General features: G+C 43.7%; 2 protein-coding genes across 3 annotated transcripts; one reads left to right on the top strand and one right to left on the bottom strand.

Annotated features, from left to right (window-relative positions):
- The first annotated feature begins 3,999 nt into the window (after positions 1-3,999).
- On the top strand, positions 4,000-7,204 carry SKL2 (shikimate kinase like 2). Its single transcript, XM_048676992.2, has 8 exons — positions 4,000-4,288; positions 5,417-5,607; positions 5,680-5,874; positions 6,061-6,122; positions 6,214-6,280; positions 6,358-6,476; positions 6,563-6,739; positions 6,955-7,204. The coding sequence occupies exons 1-8, from the start codon at positions 4,064-4,066 to the stop codon at positions 7,056-7,058; spliced, it is 1,140 nt and encodes a 379-aa protein (XP_048532949.1). The 5' UTR covers positions 4,000-4,063; the 3' UTR covers positions 7,059-7,204.
- Positions 7,205-7,367: 163 nt separating this feature from the next.
- LOC125511566 (inactive poly [ADP-ribose] polymerase RCD1) lies at positions 7,368-12,048 on the bottom strand. Of its 2 annotated transcripts, XM_048676978.2 has the most exons (7): positions 11,733-12,044; positions 9,262-10,550; positions 8,722-8,963; positions 8,516-8,601; positions 8,030-8,212; positions 7,833-7,928; positions 7,368-7,688 (listed from the first exon to the last, which is right to left on the bottom strand). In XM_048676978.2, the coding sequence occupies exons 2-7, from the start codon at positions 10,371-10,373 to the stop codon at positions 7,629-7,631; spliced, it is 1,779 nt and encodes a 592-aa protein (XP_048532935.1). In that variant the 5' UTR covers positions 10,374-10,550; positions 11,733-12,044; the 3' UTR covers positions 7,368-7,628. The 2 variants fall into 2 exon arrangements, with proteins under 2 accessions (XP_048532935.1, XP_048532940.1); XM_048676983.2 differs by lacking the exons at positions 7,368-7,688; positions 7,833-7,928 and having other exon boundaries at positions 8,026-8,443; positions 11,733-12,048.
- Positions 12,049-24,412: the final 12,364 nt, after the last annotated feature.

Here is a 24,412-nt window from a genome sequence, read left to right as displayed (position 1 = left end):
GCTCCACCGCTTGCGTGCATGCACAACAGCTTTTTGGGAGCCACAGCCATGCATATGTGACTATACTTTTCTTTAAAGGCTAAACGTGGTTAGCTATTAATGATGCATTAAGGTTTATAATGAGGGTGTGCATGCTTAATTATTTTCTATGCAATTCAAAGTTCAATGTCATATATATAAGATGAATATATGCGTCGACCAAATATTTCCTGACTGAATATGTATGTGTCGATGCCCCATTAGAAACATCATTTATTTATTTCCATATACTGCACATATATTTTGTTTGCCCAATATATATTTTTATGTGTCGCATCAATATTTCTCATCGGCGATGGAAGAAAGACTCCATTTACCATACGGTCGATATTTCAGAAATATTATGATTTTATGTTGGTATCTGGCACCCGCCGTAGGTGGTGGCGTGCATGTATGAAGATTACGTATGATTTTAGTCGGGACAAATTTTTCATGAAGATTTTTATTCACTTTGCAAATTTCCCAAACATCAGCTCTTTTATTAATTTATTTTGTGTGCCCGCTGATTTGTATTAAGAGATGGAAATTCACCATGGTCGTTTATACTCAATGGTGTATTTTATCATTTTCACCCTTTAAAGTAATTCATTTGTTTTAATCGCACTATATTTCCTTCGGCCAAACTCGGTGTCAACACTACTATCTATACACAGGCATTCTTTTATATAATTAAAAGATACTACAAAGTACATACCTCAAAGCCTCTTAAAAGGCTAGTGTAGGCTTCGCTCGGTCCGCTTTTCACGGACTGAACATTTTCAATCACCGTACCCATAAGGGTACGATGTTCTTCCACAATGATGGCGCCCTGAAGCGCTCTCATCAGAGTGTCTAGCGCCTCCGCATTGACAAAGGACGCATGTGTTGTAGGCGCGCCCCCCTTCCGGTAAAGAGGGTTGCTCCTCTGTCTCCGGAACCGTGTGGGTTTCCGGAATGACATTTGGTTGGGGGCCAGCCGAAGTATCACCCTTCGGCACCGTCTTCGCAGCCTCCGGTACCTCTCCCTGTTCCGGAAGGGTCCTTTGGGAGGACACCTCGGTGTTATCCACGGTAGTGGAGAAGCTGGTGGAGGCGAATCGCTCTTCATCATGTTCGGACCCAGCGAATTCCCGGAAGAGGAGGATCGCTGGGGTAGGACCTTAACAGGACTGCAGCATACAATTTAAATGCATTACAACCACAAGCCAGAGAAGCCAGACATATATATATACCTTTGAGTACTTACGATCCGGCCAGGGGCTTCGGCCTGGGGCGCCACTCGTCGTTGTCCGATTCGGAGTCATCCGTAAGGGACATCCTCCCTTTCTTGGACACCTCCGCCTCTAGATCGGCGGGGGCTGCCCTTTTCTTCTTCTCCCCCTTAGGAGGGGGGTTGCTCTCTTCCTCCTCCTCTTCCTCTTCGTCAGGGGAGGAGAGGGTTCCGATGTCCTCGGACACTACGTCCGAGGCACCTTTACGGCGGAGGCCACTCTTGGCCTCCTTGCCCTTCTCCTTGGCATTCTTTTCCGGCGCCTGGTACAGCGCCGGGACCAGCATCCTCGTCAATAGAGGAATAGTTGAGTCTTCGGGCAGCGGAGCCGGACAGTGAATCCATTCCGCTTTCTTCGTCCAGCCCTGCGAAAGAAAATGGGAAGTTTAGCGTGCTCCTTGGACTCGCAAAAGTAACGTTATCAAAGAACTTACGGGGGTCGCAGCATGGGTGTTATCGTAGCCGAGGTCTTCAGTTGTCTCCGGCCATGATTTCTGGTTCTTGAAGAGCAGCTTCCACATGTCTTCGTGCTTCGTGCCGAAGAACCGCTGCAGGGTTTGGGGACCGGCCGGCTTGAACTTCCACATGGGCTCTTGACGCGCCTGACAGTGGAGAATCTGACGGAAGAGCATCACCTGGATCACGATGGCGAGGCTGGTATTTTTATCTACCATGCTCTTGATTCGCTTCTGCAGCACCGTTACCTCGTCGGACGACGCCCAGTCCAGGCCCTTGTTGAGCCAGGATGCCAGCCGTATTGAGGGTCCGGACTTGAACTCCGCAGGAGCAGCCCATGTGGAGTCACGAGGCTCTGTGACATAGAACCACCCCTGCTGCCATCTCTTCACGGTCTCCACGAAGGTGCCCTGGGGCCAAGTGACGTTGGGCAGTTTGCTCACCATAGCGCCGTCACAATCCGCGTGCTGGCCGTCCACCACTTTCGGCTTTACATTGAAACCTTGAGCCACAGGCCGAAGTGGGGGGAATGCGGAGGAATGCCTCGCATACGACGGTAAACGCCGAAATGTTGAGGAAAGAATTTGAGGCTAGATCATGGAAATCTAGCCCGTAGTAAAACATGAGGCCGCGGACGAAAGGATGAAGGGAAACCCTAGTCCGCGAAGTAAATGAGGGATAAACACTACCCTCTCGCCGGGCTTTGGAGTGGGGATGATCTGTTTTTTGGCTGGGAGCCGGTGGGCGATCTCCTTAGCCAGATACCCCACTTCAGTTCCTTGATATTTTTCTCCGTGATGGAGGAAGCCATCCACTTGCCCTGCGCTCCGGATCCGGACATGGCTGGAGTACTTTCTGGGAACGATAAGGATTGAAGTTTGGGCGCTGGAGCTTGAGGGCGGATGGGCTGAGGAAGGGGAAGGCGTGAGGTAAAAAGGGGGGATCTTATCTCCTTATAAAGGCAGTGAATATCATGCGTCCCTCACGAGCCTTAAAGCTCACCTATTTCCAAGGGGTCGTGCGAAACGACACGGTTGGGTTTTCCAAACCCATATTGATGAGAATCCCGTAATAAGGGGGCACGATCTCTGTTTTGACAAGACGTGTCGTCAGTGGTTACGTCTCGAAACGTGAAACGGGAGGCCCAAAAGCGGTTTGAAATAATGGCCGGACGTAAAGTCTCGCCAGTAAAATCTTCGGAGGACAGGACTTATTCGTGTTCTGACCTTGTAATTCAGAGGTATGGCTGTTGTACAGAGCCGGATGTAGTACTGACGATCAACTACTTTGAAGTATTCAGAGGCGGAATCCGCCTTGCAATGCCGAAGACAATCTGTGCGCCGGACACATCGTCATTGAAGACTGGTTCAGGGGCTACTGAGGGAGTCCAGGATTATGGGGTCCTCGGGCGTCCGGGCTATGTGATATGTGCCAGACTAATGGGCCATGGAGATACAAGACGGAAGGCTTTCCCCGTGTCCGGATGGGACTCTCCTTGGCATGGAAGGCAAGCTTAGCGTGCAAATATGAAGATTCCTTTCTCTGTAAACCGACTCTGTACAAACCCTAGTCCCCTCCAGTGTCTATATAAACCGGAGGGTTTAGTCCGTAGAGTCTGTCACAATCATAATCATATAGGCTAGACATCTAGGGTTTAGCCATTACGATCTCGTGGTAGATCAACTCTTGTAACCTCTATACTCATCAAAGTCAATCAAGCAGGACGTAGGGTATTACCTCCATTAAGAGGGCCCGTACCTGGGTAAACATCGTGTCCCCTGTCTCCTGTTAATTTCGATCCTTAGACGCACAGTTCGGGACCCCCTACCCGAGATCTGCCGGTTTTGACACCGACAACCACTGCCACTACGCCCACGCCTACGTTAACGCCGAGCACTGCAGTTGTGCCCACAACGCCGACGCCGCGGACCTTTCCCAGCCCTACGATAGATGAGCCTGTCGTTTGAGTTCCATGTCTATGGTTCCTACTCTTTTGATCGCCGGACTTTGGCTATGTTCGACCGCCGACCTGTGACACGATGATCGTCGACCTGTGGCATGGTGATCGTCGAACTTGTGTCGTTTTTTGGTAACGGAAAAAAAAGAACTCTGAATTTCTGTGCATTTGGGGGCCGAAATCCGGGGACGTGGCTGAAAATTGATTCCCCATACCCAAAAAACAGCCGGCGCAAACGCGCAAAGCCCTTTACCGGGTGCGCTGAGGGCCAAATGACTGGAGATCCTAAGTCAAAATGAATATAGCTAAGGCAGTCCTCGCCTCACAAACACGGACACACACAAGTGTGCGCTCATGCTAGAATGATGGCGGCCATGTCCATTGCAGCCACCGCCACCTGCTGCTCCTCCTCCTTCCCTGCAAACCCCAGCCAGCACATCGCAACCTACTCCCGTGCTCCAGGCCTTCCTCTTCCTCGGCCAGCTTGGCGTCGCTCTCTCCTTGCCGCCTCCCCGCCGGCGAGCCGCCTCCGCCTCCTCCCCCGGACCTCCCTGTCGGCGTCCCCGGCCGCAGCCCACGACTACGAGGCAAGCTACCGCCGCTGTCTTTCCTTTGTTCCTGCTTCTGCTTGTGCACTTCATTTTTCTTACCTTATCTGCTTGTGCACAGACGCCCGCTGCTCATAGAGCTTACTTATCCCTTTTCCCCAATTCTGTCATCTCACGGTACCATACCATTACCGACACACGATAGAAATCTTGGAATTCCTACCTTGGCAACACCTTGCTACTACTACTACTTCAGTGTGCACATGATTTCACAATCAACCATGTTATTCTTCATAGTATAAAAGAAGAACGCGAGGGGATTATTCAGAAAACCCAAAGCATATGCATTTGGTTTCTAAGCTGTTCTTCGATCTGCGGTAGTATCATCTTCCAGTTTGCTGGTTCCCCCATTATGCAGTCCTGCATACCCCATGAAACGCGTCTACACAAGGCAATTCCAAATAAACAAATAACACATTTTTGATGTGCCCTAGACAGACCCTATTACATTTTACATTCTCTGTCTGTGCTGACATGTTAATCGTGAACAGAACGCCCCTATAATACTTCCATTGGGACCATGCAGCTCATAGACCGCCCAGTAGTTATTGAGAATGTCATTCAACAACTTTCTTCTAAGGAATTAAATAGATCTCCCATTGGCATCTTGATCAGGGAAAGTGAGTTTGCTGGCCCAACTCCCTGATTTTACTATTGCTAAGATTCCTAGAAATGGCATTACGGTTGCCCATGCTCTCACTAGTTATGGTAGGAGTGGTGTGAGTGTGTGTTGATCGACTCAGTCCCGGCCTGCGTGTTGCGACTGGTCGATGATGATTGTAATGAACCTAAGTTGATTAATTAATATAATACACACCTTTTTCAAAAAAAAATCTTGTCTGGGAGATGACATGCTATGAGATGTCTTTCATGCTTCATGTAGCGTAGTTCAGTAGTTAACTAAATATTCCTGAACCATATATGTGTGTCTAGTTCTCTGGAAGCTCCTATGAGCCGCATCACAGATGGATATTTTTTTTGGTTAATGTGCTGAAAACTTACCTTCTGTGAATCCGCTCCATCTTTTAGACACGACACAATGTTGGAAAATCTGGAGCTTGTCATGTCGTTGAAAATAATCAGCTGAGGTTATCTGTGTCCATATAGTTTACCGATACAAACGGAGAGGTGGAGCTCAGGCTGGACATTGGAAAGCTTGGCATTGAGAGTTCAAGAGATGTTTTTGTTGACGTCGATGACATGTCCCTGCTCATCAGAGCCAAGTCTGACGGAACACTGAGGACTTTGATGAATGTCGGCACGCTGTTCGACAGGGTTAAGTCTTCTGAGACGATATGGTATGTATTGCTAGCTCAGTAGCGGACTCTTGCCTGTGAGGATTCATCTGTTGACTCGTTGCACTGTTACAGGTTCATCGATGAGGATCAGTTGGTGGTGAATCTGAAGAAAGTCGAGCAAGAGCTGAAATGGCCCGACATTGATGAATCCTGGAAATCTCTCACTGCTGGGATCACGCAGTTGTTGACAGGGATTAGCGTCCACATAGTTGGCGACTCCACGGACATCAACGAGGCGGTCGCTAAAGAGATTGCTGAGGGCATCGGGTGAGTGCATTGCCGTCCTGTTATAGAAACTACTTAACCAATTGCATCCTTGTTTCTGCTGCGCTGTTTTAACCAATATATAGATGCATGTCCTACTCTGAGATTTGCTGCCACAATGTACTATGATAAGTTGTTAATTCTATGGCAGATAAGGCCCCTGAAATGTGTTTTGCTGCGCGTTTGCAGGTATCTTCCAGTTTGCACAAGTGAGCTGCTAGAGAGTGCCACTCAAAAGTCTGTTGATACCTGTACGTCATTTCGGTGCTAAAATACATATTCGTGCAATAGAGCATAGATCATTGCCACCGCAGTGAGTTAACTACATGTAATTACCTGTAGGGGCGGCCTCAGAAGGAGCGGACTCCGTAGCTGAAGCGGAGTGTGTTGTCCTAGAAAGCCTCAGCAGGTCGGGTTTCCTTTTTCTTTGGAGCTTCTTTGCTTGCTTTGGTTGATCACTTGCCATGCTAAAATTGTGTGTTGCAGCCATGTCCGTACCGTGGTAGCAACTCTAGGTGGCAAGCAAGGAGCGGCGAGCAGGTTCGACAAATGGCAGTATCTTCATTCCGGGTTCACAGTGTGGTTGTCGGTGTCCGATGCCGGTGGTGAGTAAGGAAGCCTTTCGTTTGGTTGATGATTGTTTGGTTCTTCCTTGCTGACCTGCTGCTATGCTGTGCTGGGGTGGGTGCAGATGAAGCCTCTGCCAAAGAGGAAGCCCGGAGAAGCGTTAGCACTGGGAGCGTGGCTTATGCCAAGGCGGATGTGGTGGTGAAGCTGGGTGGATGGGACCCGGAGTACACGCGAGCTGTGGCACAGGGCTGCCTTGTTGCCTTGAAGCAGCTCACCTTGGCAGACATGAAGCTAGCAGGTAAACACCAGCCGCCTCGTGCTACATTTAGGCCCTGTTCGGTAATCACCCACTCCCGGAATCTACAGAGCAGGGAAACTGCAACTCCATCATTTTGAACTGCAACTTCGCCAACTCTGCTCCCGGAGTTGTGGAGCAGAGCGATACCAAACAGAACAGCGCCTTACATTCCATTTCAATCTGCAAGAAAATTGACATCAGTGTTGGAATGGCAGGGAAGAAGAGCCTTTACATCAGGCTAGGCTGTCGAGGGGACTGGCCCAACATCGAGCCACCCGGCTGGGATCCCCAATCAGATGCCCCGCCCACCAACATCTAGTCCAGCTTCAAGCATTTTTCTTTTCTTTTTCAAGACTCCATTCATTGCTTAGGGATGTACACAGAACATAGCCTCATACAGCCGTACTCTTATTCGCTACTGGATTCTCTTTTATAGAAGAAAGGCTGAAATGCCAACATTCTCTATTTCACCTGCCAACAGACGCCATAATCAGGAGCACCCTCTCTACCACTGAGAGAGCGCCCCATCATGCGGGCCTCCTTAATAGGCCGTCGAGCAGGCATCCCTTTGCGTCATACCGGAGATGAAGGCGACAGAAAGGCGTGAATAAACACAGAAGTTAGAAAATTAACAGAAAATGACGATTTATTGACTAAACTCAATGTTCATTGGACAAAAACCAAACTAGGAGGGTAAACAAGGAGCCTTCTCCCTTGAAACCATCTTAGGTTCACAAGTATACTCGGACAGTTTCCTCTTTGCAGCTACTAAAACAGACAGACAGACAGAGCGGCAGATTCACAGACAGACGCAAATAAACTCAGAAGACTACATTCCTTCCAACTCATGATAACAAGCCGACCAGTTCCTTCCTCCAATCCACCATGGTCACTGACCTCGTGCCTTGGCTGGAGCATTTGCTGCTTCCCGCTTCACCATCGGAGGCAACTGTTAAAAGAAAAACACAAGCTTATACTTAGATTAACTAAATGTTGCTATACTATAGTGCCCTAGGAGCACAAAGTTGTGTGTTAAAACGGGCAGACAATGAATCAGGAGCTAACAGCGCCTCAAAAGAGAGAAGGCCCGCACCTTATCTTGGAGCCGAATTATTGTGGAGACCAGCATTCTGTCACCAACTATGAGACGCAGCCTCTTCACTAGGTCAATTCTGCTTATTTTCTTGGCCTGGTATGAACACAAACACAAGTCAACTCAGGCTCCAACAAGAAGCTGAAGGCCAGTTTTCAATTGAGAACACAACAACCAAGAACTGATTAATAGCAGACCTTGAATTCTTCATAACAGTTATTGATCATGTCCATTTTCTCGCGAGGAAGTTTGGTTGAAATAGCTGCAAATAACATGGAAAAGGGCATCCAAGGTGTACTTGGAGCTTTTGCCATTGATCCTCCTAACATGGGGGCTTCATACTGACCACCCAATGCTGGAGATGCCTCAAGATTCATGTCCTGTTTCCACACAGAAGAACGGTGTCAACTGGTGTTTTGTGACTCACCCAACATAACTGACATGACATTGGTAATAACAGGAAACTTATCATATTTGGAGATTTCTATCAAACATTAAGACTACAATCAGCTCGAAGTTATAATCTCATAATGGAAGCACAGGTCAATTGTTGAGTCAGACACGCAATCTGAATAACTGAATGCTCCTGCTGCTCCAACAGTGGAACTTGTCTGTATGAGAACAGAAGTTGACTCTAGTATGACAGTACCATCTTTATCAACTCCCAATGTAAAGAACCTCACCTGTGATACACTGTCGGCCGAACTTGGACTCAAGACCAGTGAAGCATCAGATGAATCGTGACAATCTTCTTGTGTGAAGAGGGAATCTGAAACAAAATGAGAAGGCTGACTTGTAAGAAAACTTAGATTGACATTTGTTATGAACTGCACAAAGCTAAATTAAATTAAATTTCTAAAATGATGACACAGTAGTTGCGATTAATTACCTTTGGCTTTAGATGGCAATTTGATGGTGACTACAAATTCAGAATAGATGTGACTATTCAGATTCATATCCCATACAATGTAATGCTGCGGGTTTTTTAGGTCATCTACACCGCTATCAAAATACTCGTTACTAGGCTGGTGCTGCTTAGATCCATGGTGAACTATTTCTACGTTCCCCATTACAACCCGGCACAACATCATATAGATGATGCCATTTTCATCAACATCAGAGTAATTCACACTGCAGAAAGTAATACAAAATATTGAATTTTTGCAATTGTTAGGGACAGGAAGTGTCAAAGAATGGAAACAAATAATAGACAAAAAAATACAATGGTAAGTTGACAACGAAAAACATGTGAACATGTAAGTGGAAGTAAATAAATGGTGCCAGAAACTATTTATCTACAAATAAGGAAACACATATGGCAAGAATAAGACAGATGTGAATATACTTCTCAAAGATGGAGGGGAGTAGATGTTCAGAACATTCAGAGTAAGTTTTTTGCCAGCAGATGATACGAGACAGGAGCACATACCAGTTAATGGAGCAGTTAGCTGGTGCAAGGAGTACGCCAGTTCCATAGGGTGGACACCTAGTGGGCTTTTTAACTTGCAAGGTGCCATTCAGCATCATTTCATCCACAGCAGCTTTCGAGCAAGGAAGCCAAGCATAACGCACATTTGCATTACCATGCTGAGATTTAGTAATCTCTACCTGCTTTTGGAAGAGATCATAGCGGTCTTCTCTATAATTATTCAAGAATGGCGTTCGGTGGATTCCAATAATATCCTTGGAACCAATAGCAGTACCCATTCCCTGCAGCAACATCTTCTGCACAACAGAGGTAGTTCCTTGAGCACGTGATTGCCCGCCCAGCTTATCTTGCTGTGGTTGACAACTAAAGACTGCAGGCAGCGAAGTGTGTGGTTCATTCTCTCCCACAGTTTCTCTACGATCACAATTTATTTTCCTGATGATACTCTTCTCAACTCTAACTCTCTTAGCACTGGAAACCTCTTCAGTACTGGACTCAAAGTTTGAGCTTTCTGCGGAACTCTCTGATGCTCCATACTGGTCATTTATTTGACGTGCCCCATTAGGCTCAGCTATAACATAGACATGATCTCCATTGCCAAAATCTTTCCTCCTATATACTATCTGATCTTCAATAAGAACTTCTGGGAAGTAACGCCTTCCATTGTCATCAATCCAGGCGATTGGCCTCTGAAGACCTGACTTTGAGTCAATGAATGTCATGTGGACAAAGTCCAGCAAAAATAGCTGGTTCTGGTATCCTACTTCTGTGATGGTCTTCTTTGTCCGGAAATCAACTTGAGCCAGCTTGACAATTTTTTCTGGAAATTCTTTCCAGTTGCCACTTTGGCGGAGCAGAATACGCTTAGGTGATGCACTGGTCATGTAGTTCTGATAGCTCTGTAAAATCTGCTTGTTAAAGTGGCACGCGATGTTCGCCTTGCGATCTTCACCAACATACAACCTGATATCAGAGTTTCCAGTAGGATGCTGATGCGATTGAGAGGTGTGGCAGGCATCAGCATGATATGCAGCGGGGCTGTCCCGCTTCCTCTTGAGGCTAACTATATTCTGTCCACATTTAGCCAACACCTTTTCGTTCATCGCAGCCATTGTAGCAAGCAGAAATGAACACCAAGCAGAGACTAATTCCTTCTAGCAAACTAAACCCCAACAAGTCTAATATTTACACTAAGCTAATGGAGGAACCTCTGAGCATAGACTACTTCAATATCGACGAGGAGAAAAAGAATATCGGTCGGGTGAGATAAGGGCAAAAGAGTAGGAAACCTGAAAAGGGAAGATAGGTCCTGTAAGAAAAAGGACAAAAAACTAGAATATCTTAAATCAAGCAAACAGAATATATGCAAATCAAAGATCTCAGTACTCTGTCGGCAGCTAAACATACGAGTAAATTCCCCAAAACTATCATGTTACATTAGCACGACGAACGACGAACTAGATAAAATAAAATAAAAAGCAAAATACTTCAATATGGAATTATCTATTGATTTGCCATAGTCCTCATGCAGAAACCGCCATTTGTTGAAGGGTGTGAGCACAAGAGTTCAGTCATATATAGCGCGCTTGAGACAGCTATTGCATTAATTGGGCTCAGAAATTACAATTATCACCCGGAAGTATCATGTATTCATTTGCGCGCGAAAATTATGCTTCGTAAACCAAATATTTGAAACAGCTTGCCTAATCAGGAGAACACGTGATACAGGGCTTTAAAAAACCTACTGCGTTAATTGGGCTCAAAATTTATAATTATCACCCCAAACAAACATATATTCATCTGCGCGCGAAAAACGCTTCGTTGACCAAACATTTGAAACAGCTGGCCTAATGAGAAAATCATAGGATATATGGCTTGAAAAAAATCTATTGCGTTAATAACAGGGCTCAGAAATTACGATTATGACGCAGAACTATCATGTACTCCCTCTGTAACCTAATATAAGAGCGTTTAGTATCTAAACGCTCTTATATTAGTTTACAGAGGGAGTATTCACCTGCGCGCGAAAATATGCTCTGTAAGCCAAATATTATTTGAAAGCGCTGGCCTAATCAGGAAATTACATGAAGTAAAAGGCAAATGATGTCTCAAGTTGAATCAAGCAAAGTTGTGATGAAAATAACTAGTTCCTCACCACATAAACAAGATGGAGATAAGCTAACGCGAAATTCATAGCAAAGATGGAATTTTTAATATTTAGCGAGTCAAGGGTGCACGGAATCCACTTGGTAAATCCTAAATCTACAACTTTAGCAGTCAACAACCAGCTTCCCGGTGTCACAGATGATCGAAACCGAACAAAAAAGCCTACCTAACTCTCACAAAAGAATATTCACCAGATCGAACATATAGAGATATGAAATCATCACACACGGCCTAACAATCGGGCGGGTCGCGTAGATCCATGCAAGGGGCGAGCCGAATCGATGGATTCACCGACCGACGCTTACCTAGGGTTAGCGGCAGCATCAGCAGGGGTCACGGCGGAGGATATTGAGCGGTTCATCTTGCCCGATCTAACCCCCCTGTCACCCCCCCTAGGACTCCCCTACGGAGCCCACTTTATCCCCCGGCTACGATCGATTGCCGGAGCTACCCCGCCGAAGACGCTCCCCCGGCCGGCGGCGAGACGCGGCTGGTCAAAGCAAGGACTCGGCTCGGAGAATCGCTGCGGCGGCGGCGGCAAGGGGGCGGGGGCGGGGGCGAAGGCGAGAGGAAGGTCGGGGTGGAGGAGCCGTGCGGCGGTGGGGGAAATATTATTGGGCGGAGAAATAACGCGGGTCCACGCCTTTGTCGTGCCCACTTGCGACCCTTATTGTGCTCCACCCACCGCCTCCGCGGCCGACACGCGGGGCCCCGCCGCGGGTCGGGCCCGCCTGGCGGTGGCGCTGGGCGCGCTAAACTTGGATGCCAAGTTGCGTGGCCGGAACGATTTTGCTTGGGCCGTAAGCAAAATGGGGACGCCGTGATGCCGACATCCAGCGATCGGACGGTTCACACCCGCGGTCAACGTTCCCTGCCCCGCCCGCAGCCGTCCGTCCGTCCGTGATGCCGGATATTCGCCGTCTGGCAGTAGTTTTTCTTGACGTCCGGACCGGTTGCGTGCATTATTGGGGTTCGTTCGTGTGTAGTACGGGGTGACGTGCTCCTGATGGAACTTCGTGTTGGCCTCCAATTTGATTTTCTTATGGCTTGGGCACACCGGAATTGCACTGCATGTTTCACGAACCTACTATCTATCAACCGACGTATGTATACACGTACATATACTCGTATATAATAAACCACATGTAATTAAGTACAATATATGCTCTCGTCGAGGCTGCGTACTTTCTAAGACTATTTCCGTCCCAGTCATCGGCAGCCATACAAGGGAAAACGAGGCTCGTTTGAAAAGGCTAACCCTTAATTTACTCGCGACTCTAAGTGGTGGCATATAGATGTTGGAGTCATTTTCTTATAGCTCGTCGTCGTCATTTTCTTATAGCTCGTCGTCGTTGGAGGTGCAGTTTTCACACAATTAGTTGGTCAATAAGACCTTAATCGAGTCAGTATACTTGACTATGTTGAGCTCTAGTTGCCTTTGGGCGCATGAACTGCTTCGAATTCAAAGTGTTGCTTCTTCTTCGTCTTGTATGATTTTTTTCTTTCTAGAATACACACGAGTGTGTGTCATAAATTGATACTCCCTTCTTCTCATTTTGTTAGGCGTATTAGCTTTTACATGCAGTCTCAGTATGTAAGACGCATGCAGTCGATTTCCTTTCTCGAGTTGTTATAGAGTATCGCTAATTTTTTGGAGATGGTCCCAAGAAATCGTGCATGCCTTCCTCCTCTTTTTTTGAGTCGTGGACGCTTCCCGCTAAGATGGCTCAACTAACGATGATTGTTGCGTTATTTTTCGTGCTAAAACTAATATGCCTAACAATATGGGAAGGAGGGAGTAGAAGAAAGGGGTGAAGAGCCCACCATCATAGCGTTACAACAACGAATTTTACGTGTCTGGGGTATGCCCTAGAACCGTACACAACTACTTGTCGCTACCTCACGTATCAAGCGTTGCAAAAAAGAAAGATAGATCTCCTTTAAGTAGGTCATCCAAACTCCAAGTTCTACCCTCCTTGGCCACATTTGAGATGGCATTTTGAACTAAAGGAGTGGCCCCATCAAAAACCACCGCATTTCGGTGTTTTCAATTCTCCCACATGGTGAGCGTGATGATCGTCATGAGCTCTCGCAATGGAGTAATTTTTGACAAATCTGGCCCCTCTGAGCGACTTCAAGCACATATTGCCCATGCGTAAAACTAATTTGGAATCTAGCCCCCATGTTCGCCGCCATGCTATGTGGCGCCGACCCCAGATGGGCCCATGGAAACCCTAGGAGCCAGATTTGCTTGGCTCCATGTAGCATGGCACCGAACATGTACATCTCGGCGTCGTTTAGTGTGGCGCCCACATGTACATCTCGGCATCGTTTAGTGTGGCGCCCACATGTACAACTTTGGCGCCATGCTATGTGGCACCGACCCCAAGGGCCAGATTCCAAATTAGTTTTTCCCAGGGGATAGATGTGCTCAAGTCACTTAAAGGGGCCAGATTTGCCAGAAAATATAGCAATGGACGACTGTGAGAGGTCCTCGTGCCACACCATTCCACGAGAGTATCATCAATGGTCGGTATTTGATTCGAGCATCCCAAAGCACTCCAAATCCAGAACCACAACTGTCTCACAAAGGCACAACTCAACAACAGGTGATCGATAGTCTCATCATGTTGATTGCATAGTGGGCATAAGTATTGGTGTGGTAGGACTCTCCTGCGAGTCTGTCGGAAGTCCATCAATGGTTCCTTGCTACAAGACACTAGAAAGAACTACACTATTGTGGTGCCCTTTTCTTCCACATGAAATCTGCATATGCAACAACCTCTCGGCCATTTCCGTTTTTGATTTCCAAGTTTGTCAACGTGTTTGGCCATTCCGATTGAGTTTTCATTGTATTATATTAACCCGGGGGGTATAATCCATACTTTGTTATGTGATGGCTATCATCATTGTGGGCTACATATTCGACGCCCTCAATGATGGCAACCATGGGAAACTTGCTCCTACGTGAATCTCAGTTGAGATAAATCATAGGCGAACATTGAGTGGATGAAGGGGAAGTTCATTACGAAGACGTCGAATGGTTGTGCTTGTTAGAGCAACTATATAAGGTGACGTATGCAGGATATAAGATTTTAAATACTATATTTATGTTGAGTTAGATTAGAGAGAAAATGAGAGAGAAGAGAAGTTGATCTCGATTAAGAGCTACATGTAGCATGACCTCGAAGAAACCCCGTGAGATTGTGACGTGGGACAAGTGGTACATGTTTATAGCTAACTATTATACTATTGGCTATAAGTTGGCTATAGATGACATGGCAACAAGTTATAGCCAGTTGTTGGCTCTATTATTAACATTGCTCGCTCTGAGTCTCTACCTTATAATCTACCCATTTATCATGCCTCAAAGTATATGAAAAGATTTAAACACGAGGGTCAAAACCGAAGGCATGGGTTACATTAAGTCATGATTTACATTGAGTGTTTAACTTCATGATCTTTGCAAAAAGGATTGGTGGTGCAGTCGGGTTTATTATTGAAACCCTAGCTTTCCACTCCTTTCAAACATCTTGTATGACTAGATAGAATAGATTAGTGCGATGTTCAGTATGAGGACAATTCTCTTGAAGTGTAATCGCATGAACCTCTCAGATTTTCTAAAGTCAAAAATGAATGGGTCCGAGTACTTTTTTATGGGATGTCCTTAAGGAGATGATTGCAAAACAAGCTCAATTTGTTTAGACTCATTATGTGCACTCAACTATGTTGCTAGTTTATAGGTGGCCTCCGACTTACACAATCAAACATGCGCGTGAAAGTATTGATTCCCGACAATGTCACGAATATATCTTATATTATTCTACCGATTCTCCACTTTGTTGTATTGCTCGGCAAAGGAACATGTTCATATCTCCATACCTGTCAAAAATATACCCTCTCTCGCCCCCCTCATACACACATGAGTTCGTCCTTTCGAGCCTCTATAGTTTTTGCGTGCCAAACTGCCACAAGCTTCTCGACATGCACCTATGTGCATAATTTACGATGATGTATTAGTTGATTTCCATTTGTGTACATGTATGTGCACACTATGTGTGTGCGCGCACCATGCGCACGCGCGTGTGGCTCTATTTATGTGCTTGTGGGTCTCCCTCCATCCTATATCTCTCTCCCTCTGTCTCCACAAACACATGCTACCATTCCGACCGAGTTCTCCTTGGATCGTTAAGTTAAGGTGAAATGATCGATATGGTCGACTAGAGGGGTGAATAGGCGACTATTTTTATCATGTTTATCAAAATTTAGGTTCAACAAGAAGATAGGTTATCGAGATATGAAACCAGCTGGATAGCCTATATGACAAGTAACACAAAATGAGTGAAGCACAAAGTAAGAACAATAAAAACTTGCACAAAGAAAAGGCTGAAGGAAATATGCCCTAGAGGCAATAAAAAGTTATTATTTATTTCCTTATTTCATGATAAATGTTTATTATTCATGCTAGAATTGTATTAACCGGAAACATAATACATATATTGATGAAAACATAATAGGTTCAGATCTGAAATCATGGCACTCGGGTCCTAGTGACAAGCATTAAGCATAGCAAAGTCATAGCAACATCAATCTCAGAACATAGTGGACACTAGGGATCAAACCCTAACAAAACTAACTCGATTACATGATAGATCCCATCCAACCCATCACCGTCCAGCAAGCCTACGATGGAATTACTCACGCACGGCGGTGAGCATCATGAAATTGGTGATGGAGGATGGTTGGTGATGACGATGGCGATGGATTCCCTCTCCGGAGCCCCGAACGGACTCCAGATCAGCCCTCCCGAGAGGTTTTAGGGCTTGGCGGCGGCTTCGTATCGTAAAACGTGATGATTTCTTCTTCCTGATTTTTTTCTCATCGAAACTCAATATATGAAGGTGGAGTTGGAGTTGGAGACGCAACAGGGGGCCCACGAGGTAGGGGGTGCGCCCTAGGGGGGCAGGCGCGCCCCCCACCCTTGTGGAGAGACGGTGGGCCCCCTGGCCTTCATCTTTGGCAGGTATTTTTCTTATTTTCTGGAAAGTGTCTCCGTGAAGTTTCAGGTCATTCCGAGAATGTTTGCTCCTGCACATAAATATCACCATGGTAATTCTGCTGAAAACAGCGTCAGTCCGGGTTAGTTCCATTCAAATCATGCAAGTTAGAGTCCAAAATAAGGGCAAAAGTGTTTGGAAAAGTAGATACGTTGGAGACATATCAACTCCCCCAAGCTTAAACATTTGCTTGTCCTCAAGCAATTCAGTTGGCAAACTGAAAGTGATAAAGAAAAACTTTTACAAACTCTGTTTGCTCTTGTTGTTGTAAATATGTAAAGCCAGCATTCAAGTTTTCAGCAAAGATTATAACTAACCACATTTGCAATAACGCATAGGTCTCAAGTTACTCATATCAATAGCATAATCAACTAGCGAGCCATAATAATAAAACTCGGATGACAACACTTTCTCAAAACAATCATAATATGATATAACAAGGTGGTATCTCGCTAGCCCTTTCTGAGACCGCAAAATATAAATGCAGAGCACCTTTAAAGACCAAGGACTGACTAGACATTGTAATTCATGGTAAAAGAGATCTAGTCAAGTCATACTCGATGTAAACTAACAATAATGAATGCAAATGACAGCGGTGCTCTCCAACTGGTGCTTTTTAATAAGAGGATGATGACTCAGCATAAAAGTAAATAGATAGGCCCTTCGCAGAGGGAAGCAGGGGTTTGTAGAGGTGCCAGAGCTCGATTTTGAAACAGAGGTGAATAATATTTTGAGCGGTATACTTTCATTGTCAACATAACAACCAAGAGATGGTGATATCTTCCATGCTACACACATTATAGGCGGTTTCCAAACTGAATGGTAAAGTTTATACTCCCCCTTCCACCAACAAGCATCAATCCATGTCTTGCTCGAAACAACGAGTGCCTCCAACTAACAAGAGTCCCAGGGGGAGTTTTGTTTGCAATTATTTTGATTTAGTTTGCATAAAGCATGGGACTGGGCATCCCGATGACCAACCATTTATCTCGTGAGTGAGGAGCGGAGTCCACTCCTCTTGAGAATAACCCGCCTAACATGGAAGATACAGACAACCCTAGTTGATGCATGAGCTATTCGAGCATACAAAACAGGATATTTATTGAAGGTTTAGAGTTTGGCACATACAAATTTACTTGGAACGGCAGGTAGATACCGTATATAGGTAGGTATAGTGGACTCATGTAGAATAACTTTGGGGTTTAAGGGATTGGATGCACAAGCAGTATTCCCGCTTAGTACAGGTGAATGCTAGCAAAAGACTGGGAAGCGACCAGCTAGAGAGCGACAATAGTCATGAACATGCATTAAAATTAATCAACACCGAATGCAAGCATGAGTAGGATATAATCCGCCATGAACATAAATATCGTGAAGGCTATGTTGATTTTGTTTCAACTACATGCGTGAACATGTGCCAAGTCAAGTCACTTAAATCATTTAGAGGAGGATACCACCCTATCATACCACATAATAACCATTTCAATAGCATGTTGGCACTCAAGGTAAACCATTATAACTCATAGCTAATCAAGCATGGCACAGAAAACTATGATCTCTAATTGTCATTGCAAACATGCTTATTCATAATAGGCTGAATCAGGAACAATGAACTAATCATATTTACAAAAACAAAAGAGGTCGAGTTCATACCAGCTTTTCTCATCTTAATAAGTTCATTATATATCGTCATTATTGCCCTTCACTTGCACGACCGAACGATGTAAATAATAATAATAGTGCGCGTGCATTGGACTAAGCTAGAATCTGCAAGCATTCAATAAACAGGATAAGACAAGGCAATATGGGCTCTTTTGTCAGATCAACAATAATGCATATAGGAGCCACTTCAACAATTTAATCATGGTCTTCTCCTATCGACCCCCAAGGAAAAGAAAATAAATAAAACTATTTACACGGGAGAGCTCCCAGCAAGCAAAAGAAGAACATGAAATCTTTTTGGGTTTTCTTTTTAATTACTACTACAAGCATGGAAATTAAATTGATTAAAAGCTACAACTAATTTTTTTGGTTTTTCTTAAGGTTTATTAAACACACAAGAAGAAAGCATAAAAAGGAAAATAAACTAGCATGGATGATATAATGAAAAAGTATGAGCACCGACATCTAGCAACGAGTATGCGAGCATAAATGTAATGTCGGTGGGAAATACGTACTCCCCCAAGCTTAGGCTTTTGGCCTAAGTTGGTCTATGGCCACGGCTGGCCTGGCTGATATCCATAATAGTAGGCGGGGTTGTACTGTGATGAGGAAGAAGAGGGCTCCGATTGCCACTGGCTGGCAATCATCTCCGGATCCCACTGGTAATTAGACTGTCGCGAGGGATCAAATTATGGTTCCGGCTCTGTCTCCTCGGCTGGTGCAGGGTTCCGGTAGGCTTGAATAGCCGTCAATGGAACAAGGTACGTGCCTGAAGATAGATCAAACAAAGAAGGAGCAGGCATGGTAATAGTTTCAGGATGATGTTTATTAAAAAAACAATTGATATTTAAGCTCTCCTGCCCTATTCTTAACAATAAAATCATGTGCCACCATACTTTTATAATCTATATAAACACGGGGCAACACCTTTTCTTCCTTCTCAGCATGCCTAATAGGTATATTAAAATGTGCAGCTAGGCGTGAGACATAGATGCCTCCAAAGATGGGACCCTTGGTACGGTTCAGACTTAACTGTTTGGCAATAATACCGCCCATGCTAAAAGTGTTATCACTGTATAAACCTTGAAGCAAAATAATAATATTAGGGATACTATGGTTTCCACAGTTTCTGCGACCGATTAAGCAACGACTAGCAAATAATGCAAAGTAACGTAAAACAGGAAAATGTATGCTAGTGATTCGTGCATCGGAAACTTTCCTAGTTTTCCCCTACAGTGATAGTATCAATAAAACCATCCACATCATTACGATGTGGTTCTTCTGTCTTGCCCACAAAAGGGACTAGACAAATCCGACAAGAATCATAAAGTGACATCTCCTTATGCTCATCATATAAATGAAACTCCACCTTAGGTGGTGAGTTCCTAGAATGAAAATGAAAGTTTTGCACAAATGTATTTGTGAGTAAGAGGTACTGATCGCATTGGTCGTGGAGGAAAGTGGTGAGGCCTGCATTATGAGCCAGTTCATGAAAATGTTCATAAATCCCGGCTGCTCTCAAGAAATCCTCGGAAGGCCATTCACACGCCCGAACCTCCGTGGTGCGCGACAAATTATATTTAGGCTTTGGTGCCTTTTCCTTCGAGCTTTGGCTCGATGAGCCCCTCAATAATCTCCTCATCATTTTCTGAAAAATTCTGAAATTTTTAGTAACTTCAAAATAAAAGTAAACCAAACTCAATAATATTGATAGCAACTACTACAAGTGCCTAGGGCCTATATCATGCATCAAAACTACTTTTGACCATATAAATTTGACATGCAAGCTCAAGAGCAGGGTCACCTAAGCAGCAAAAAGTTGCAATGAATAAAGTACTAGAACAAAAACTAATTGGACCAATGGAGGAGTCACATACCAAGGAACAATCTCCCCAAGCAGTTTTGTGAGAGGTGCTTTGAGCAAGGAGATCGAAAATGGCAGCAAAACGAGCTTGGACTCGGGTTTGAGTTGGTTATTCATGTTTGGGGGAGGAAGATGAAGTGTGTGGGTGCAGGAATAAGTGGAGGAGGGCCACCGTGGGCCCACGAGGGGGGGGGGGCTCCACCCTCGTGGGCAGGTGGCTGGCCCCCCTGGTGTGTTCTCAGTTCCATAAATCCTCAAATATTCTAGAAAAAATCATATTTAATTTTCAGGGCATTTGGAGAACTTTTATTTTTGAGGTTTTTTATATTGCACGGATAATTAGATAACAGACAGAAAAATATTTATTTTTATTTTATTTAATATAAATAACAGAAAGTAAAAGCGGGGTACAGAAGGTTGTGCCTTCTAGTTTCATCCATCTCATGATCATCAAAAGGAATCCACTAACAAGGTTGATCAAGTCTTGTTAACGAACTCATTCCGAATAACATGGAACCGGAGAAATTTTGAATAACACTATGTTACCTCAACGGGGATATGCACATCCCCAATAATAAGAATATCACATTTCTTCTTGACAGTAGGAAGAGGAAATTCAAAACCTCCAAATATAATCGATGGAATTTTTCCAATAGAGTTGATACTAGGAACTTGAGGTTGTTTCCTCGGAAAGTGTACCGTGTGCTCATTACCATTAACATGAAAAGTGACATTGCCTTTAGTGCAATCAATAACAGCCCCTGCAGTATTCAAAAAGGGTCTTCCAAGAATAATAGACATACTATCGTCCTTGGGAATATCAAGAATAACAAAGTCCATTAAAATAGTAACGTTTGCAACTACAACAGGCACATCCTCACAAATACCGACAGGTATAGCAGTTGATTTATCAGCCATTTGCAAAGATATTTCAGTAGGTGTCAACTTATTCAAATCAAGTCTATGATATAAAGAGAGAGGCATAACACTAACACCGGCTCCAAGATCACATAAAGCAGTTTTAACATAGTTTCTTTTAATGGAGCATGGTATAGTGGGTACTCCTGGATCTCCAAGTTTCTTTGGTATTCCACCCTTAAAAGTATAATTAGCAAGCATGGTGGAAATTTTAGCTTCCGGTATCTTTCTTTTATTTGTAATAATATCTTTCATGTACTTAGCATAAGGATTTGTTTTGAGCATATCAGTTAATCGCATACACAAAAAGATAGGTCTAATCATTTTAGCAAAGCGCTCAAAATCCTCATCATCCTTTTTCTTGGATGGTTTAGGAGGAAAGGGCATGGGTTTCTGAACCCATGGCTCTGTTTCTTTACCGTGTTTCCTAGCAACAAAGTCTTCTTTATCATAACGTTGATTCTTTGATTGTGGGTTATCAAGATCAACAACAAGTTCAATTTCTACATCATTATCATTACTAGGTTGAGCATCATTATGAACATTATTATTGGCATTATCACTAGTTTCAGGTTCATTACCATATTGTGTTTCAACATCAGAAATAGAAATATCATTTGGATTCTCAGGTGTTTCAACAATAGGATCACTAGAAGCATGCAAAGTCCAATCATTTTTCTTTCTGTTCTTTTTAGAAGGACTAGGCGCATCTATATTATTTCTCTGAGAATCTTGCTCAATTATCTTAGGATGGCCTTCAGAATACAAAGGTTCCTGAGTCATTTTACCGCCTCTAGTCATAAATCTAACAACATTATCATTATCTTTACTATTCAATTCATTGAGCAAATCATTCTGAGCTTTAAGTACTTGTTCTACTTGAGTGGTAACCATAGAAGCATGCTTACTAATAAGTTTAAGTTCACCTTTGACATTGTCCATATAATCACCCAAGTGTTCAAGCATATTCGAATTGTATTTCAATTGTCTACCAAAATAAGCATTAAAGTCTTCTTGCTTAGCCATAAATTTATCAAACTCATCTAAGCATGGGCTAGCAATTTTAGTAAATGGGATTACAGCTTTATCATATCTATAGAGAGAATTTACCTTTACTACCTATGTCGGGTTATCAAGACCATGAGTTTCTTCAATAAGTAAAGGATTAAGATTATATGTTTCTTCAACAGGCAGTAAATTAATACCATGTATTTCTTCAATAGGAGGTAAATTCTTAACATATTCAGCTTTAATACCCTTTTCTTTCATAGATTTCTTTGCCTCTTGCATATCTTCAGGACTAAGAAATAGAATACCCCTCTTCTTCGGAGTTGATTTAGGAATAGGTTCAGGAATTGGCTCCGGAGGTGTCCAATTATTTTCATTTGTCAACATATTATTCAATAGAATTTCAGCTTCATCCGGTGTTCTTTCCCTGAAAACAGAACCAGCACAACTATCTAGGTAATCTCTGGAGGCATCGGTTAGTCCATTATAAAAGATATCAAGTATTTCATTTTTCTTAAGAGGATGATCAGGCAAAGCATTAAGTAATTGGAGAAGCCTCCCCCAAGCTTGTGGGAGACTCTCTTCTTCAATTTGCACAAAATTATATATATCCCTTAAAGCAGCTTGTTTCTTATGAGTAGGGAAATATTTAGCAGAGAAGTAATAAATCATATCCTGGGGACTACGCACACAACCAAGTTCAAGAGAATTAAACCATATTTTAGCATCACCCTTTAATGAGAACAGAAATATTTTAAGGATATAAAAGTAGCGAGTTTTCTCATCTTTAGTGAATAGGGTAGCTATATCATTCAATTTAGTAAGATGTGCCACAACAGTTTCAGATTCATAACCATGAAAAGGATCAGATTCAACCAAAGTAATTATATCAGGATCAACAGAAATTCATAATCATTATCAGTAACAAAGATAGGTGAAGTAGCAAAAGCAGGGTCAGGTTTCATTCTGGCATTTAGAGATTGCTTACTCCATTTAGGTAATAATTTTTTAAGTTCAGTTCTATTTCTGCAAGCTAAAATGGCTAAAGAAGAATCTTAATAAAATACACAACCCTTAGGAATGGCAAGTGGTTCTTCATCATCACTTTCATCAGTATCATCAGATTCAATATTTTCAATCTCTCTAGCCCTAGCAAGTTGTCATCAAGAAAATCACTAAGTGGCATAGTAGTATCAGGCATAGAGGTAGTTTCATCATAAGTATCACGCATAACAGAAGTGGCATCATCAATAACATGCGACATATCAGAACGAATAGCAGAAGCAGGTGTAGGTGTCACAAACTTACTCGTAACAGAAGATGAATCAAGTGCAGAGCTAGATGGCAGTTCCTTACCTCCCCTCGTAGTTGAGGGATAGATCTTGGTTTTTGGATCTCTCAAGTTCTTCATAATGATAAGCAGATATATATCCCAAGTGACTTAAAGAATAGAGCTATGCTCCCCGGCAACGACGCCAGAAAATAGTCTTGATAACCCACAAGTATAGGGGATCGCACAGTTTTCGAGGGTAAAGTATTCAACCCAAATTTATTGATTCGACACAAGGGGAGCCAAAGAATATTCTCAAGTATTAGCAGCTGAGTTGTCAATTCAACCACACCTGGAAACTGAATATCTGCAGCAAAGTATTTAGTAGCAAAGTAATATGATAGTAGTGATAACGGTAGCAAAAGGTAACAATAGTAAAAGTAATGTTTTGGTATTTTGCAGTGATGATAGCAACAACAACGGAAAGTAAATAAGCGAAGAACAATATATGGAAAGCTCGTAGGCAATGGATCAGTGATGGAGAATTATGCCGGATGTGGTTCGTCGTGTAACAATCATAACCTAGGGCGACACAGAACTAGCTCCAGTTCATTGATATAATGTAGGCATGTATTCCGAATATAGTCAGACGTGCTTATGGAAAAGAACTTGCATGACATATTTTGTCCTACCCTCCTGTGGCAGCGGGGTCCTTACAGAAACTAAGGGATATTAAGGCCTCCTTTTAATAGAGAACCGGAACAAAGCATTAACACATGGTGACTACATGAACTCCTCAAACTACGGTCATCACTGGTAAGTATCCCGATTATTGTCACTTTGGGGTTAACGGATCATAACACATAATAGGTGACTATAGACTTGCAAGATAGGATCAAGAACACTCATATATTGATGAAAACATAATAGGTTCAGATCTGAAATCATGGCACTCGGGCCCTAGTGACAAGCATTAAGCATAGCAAAGTCATAGCAACATCAATCTCAGAACATAGTGGACACTAGGGATCAAACCCTAACAAAACTAACTCGATTACATGATAGATCCCATCCAACCCATCACCGTCCAGCAAGCCTATGATGGAATTACTCACGCACGGCGGTGAGCATCATGAAATTGGTGATGGAGGATGGTTGGTGATGACGATGGCGACGGATTCCCCTCTCCGGAGCCCCGAACGGACT

This window comes from Triticum urartu, chromosome 1A (assembly GCF_056163025.1).
Source record: "Triticum urartu cultivar PI428250 chromosome 1A, HENAU_Tu73, whole genome shotgun sequence".
Lineage (NCBI taxonomy): Eukaryota > Viridiplantae > Streptophyta > Magnoliopsida > Poales > Poaceae > Triticum > Triticum urartu.
This window is presented reverse-complemented; position numbering and strand designations above follow the sequence as displayed.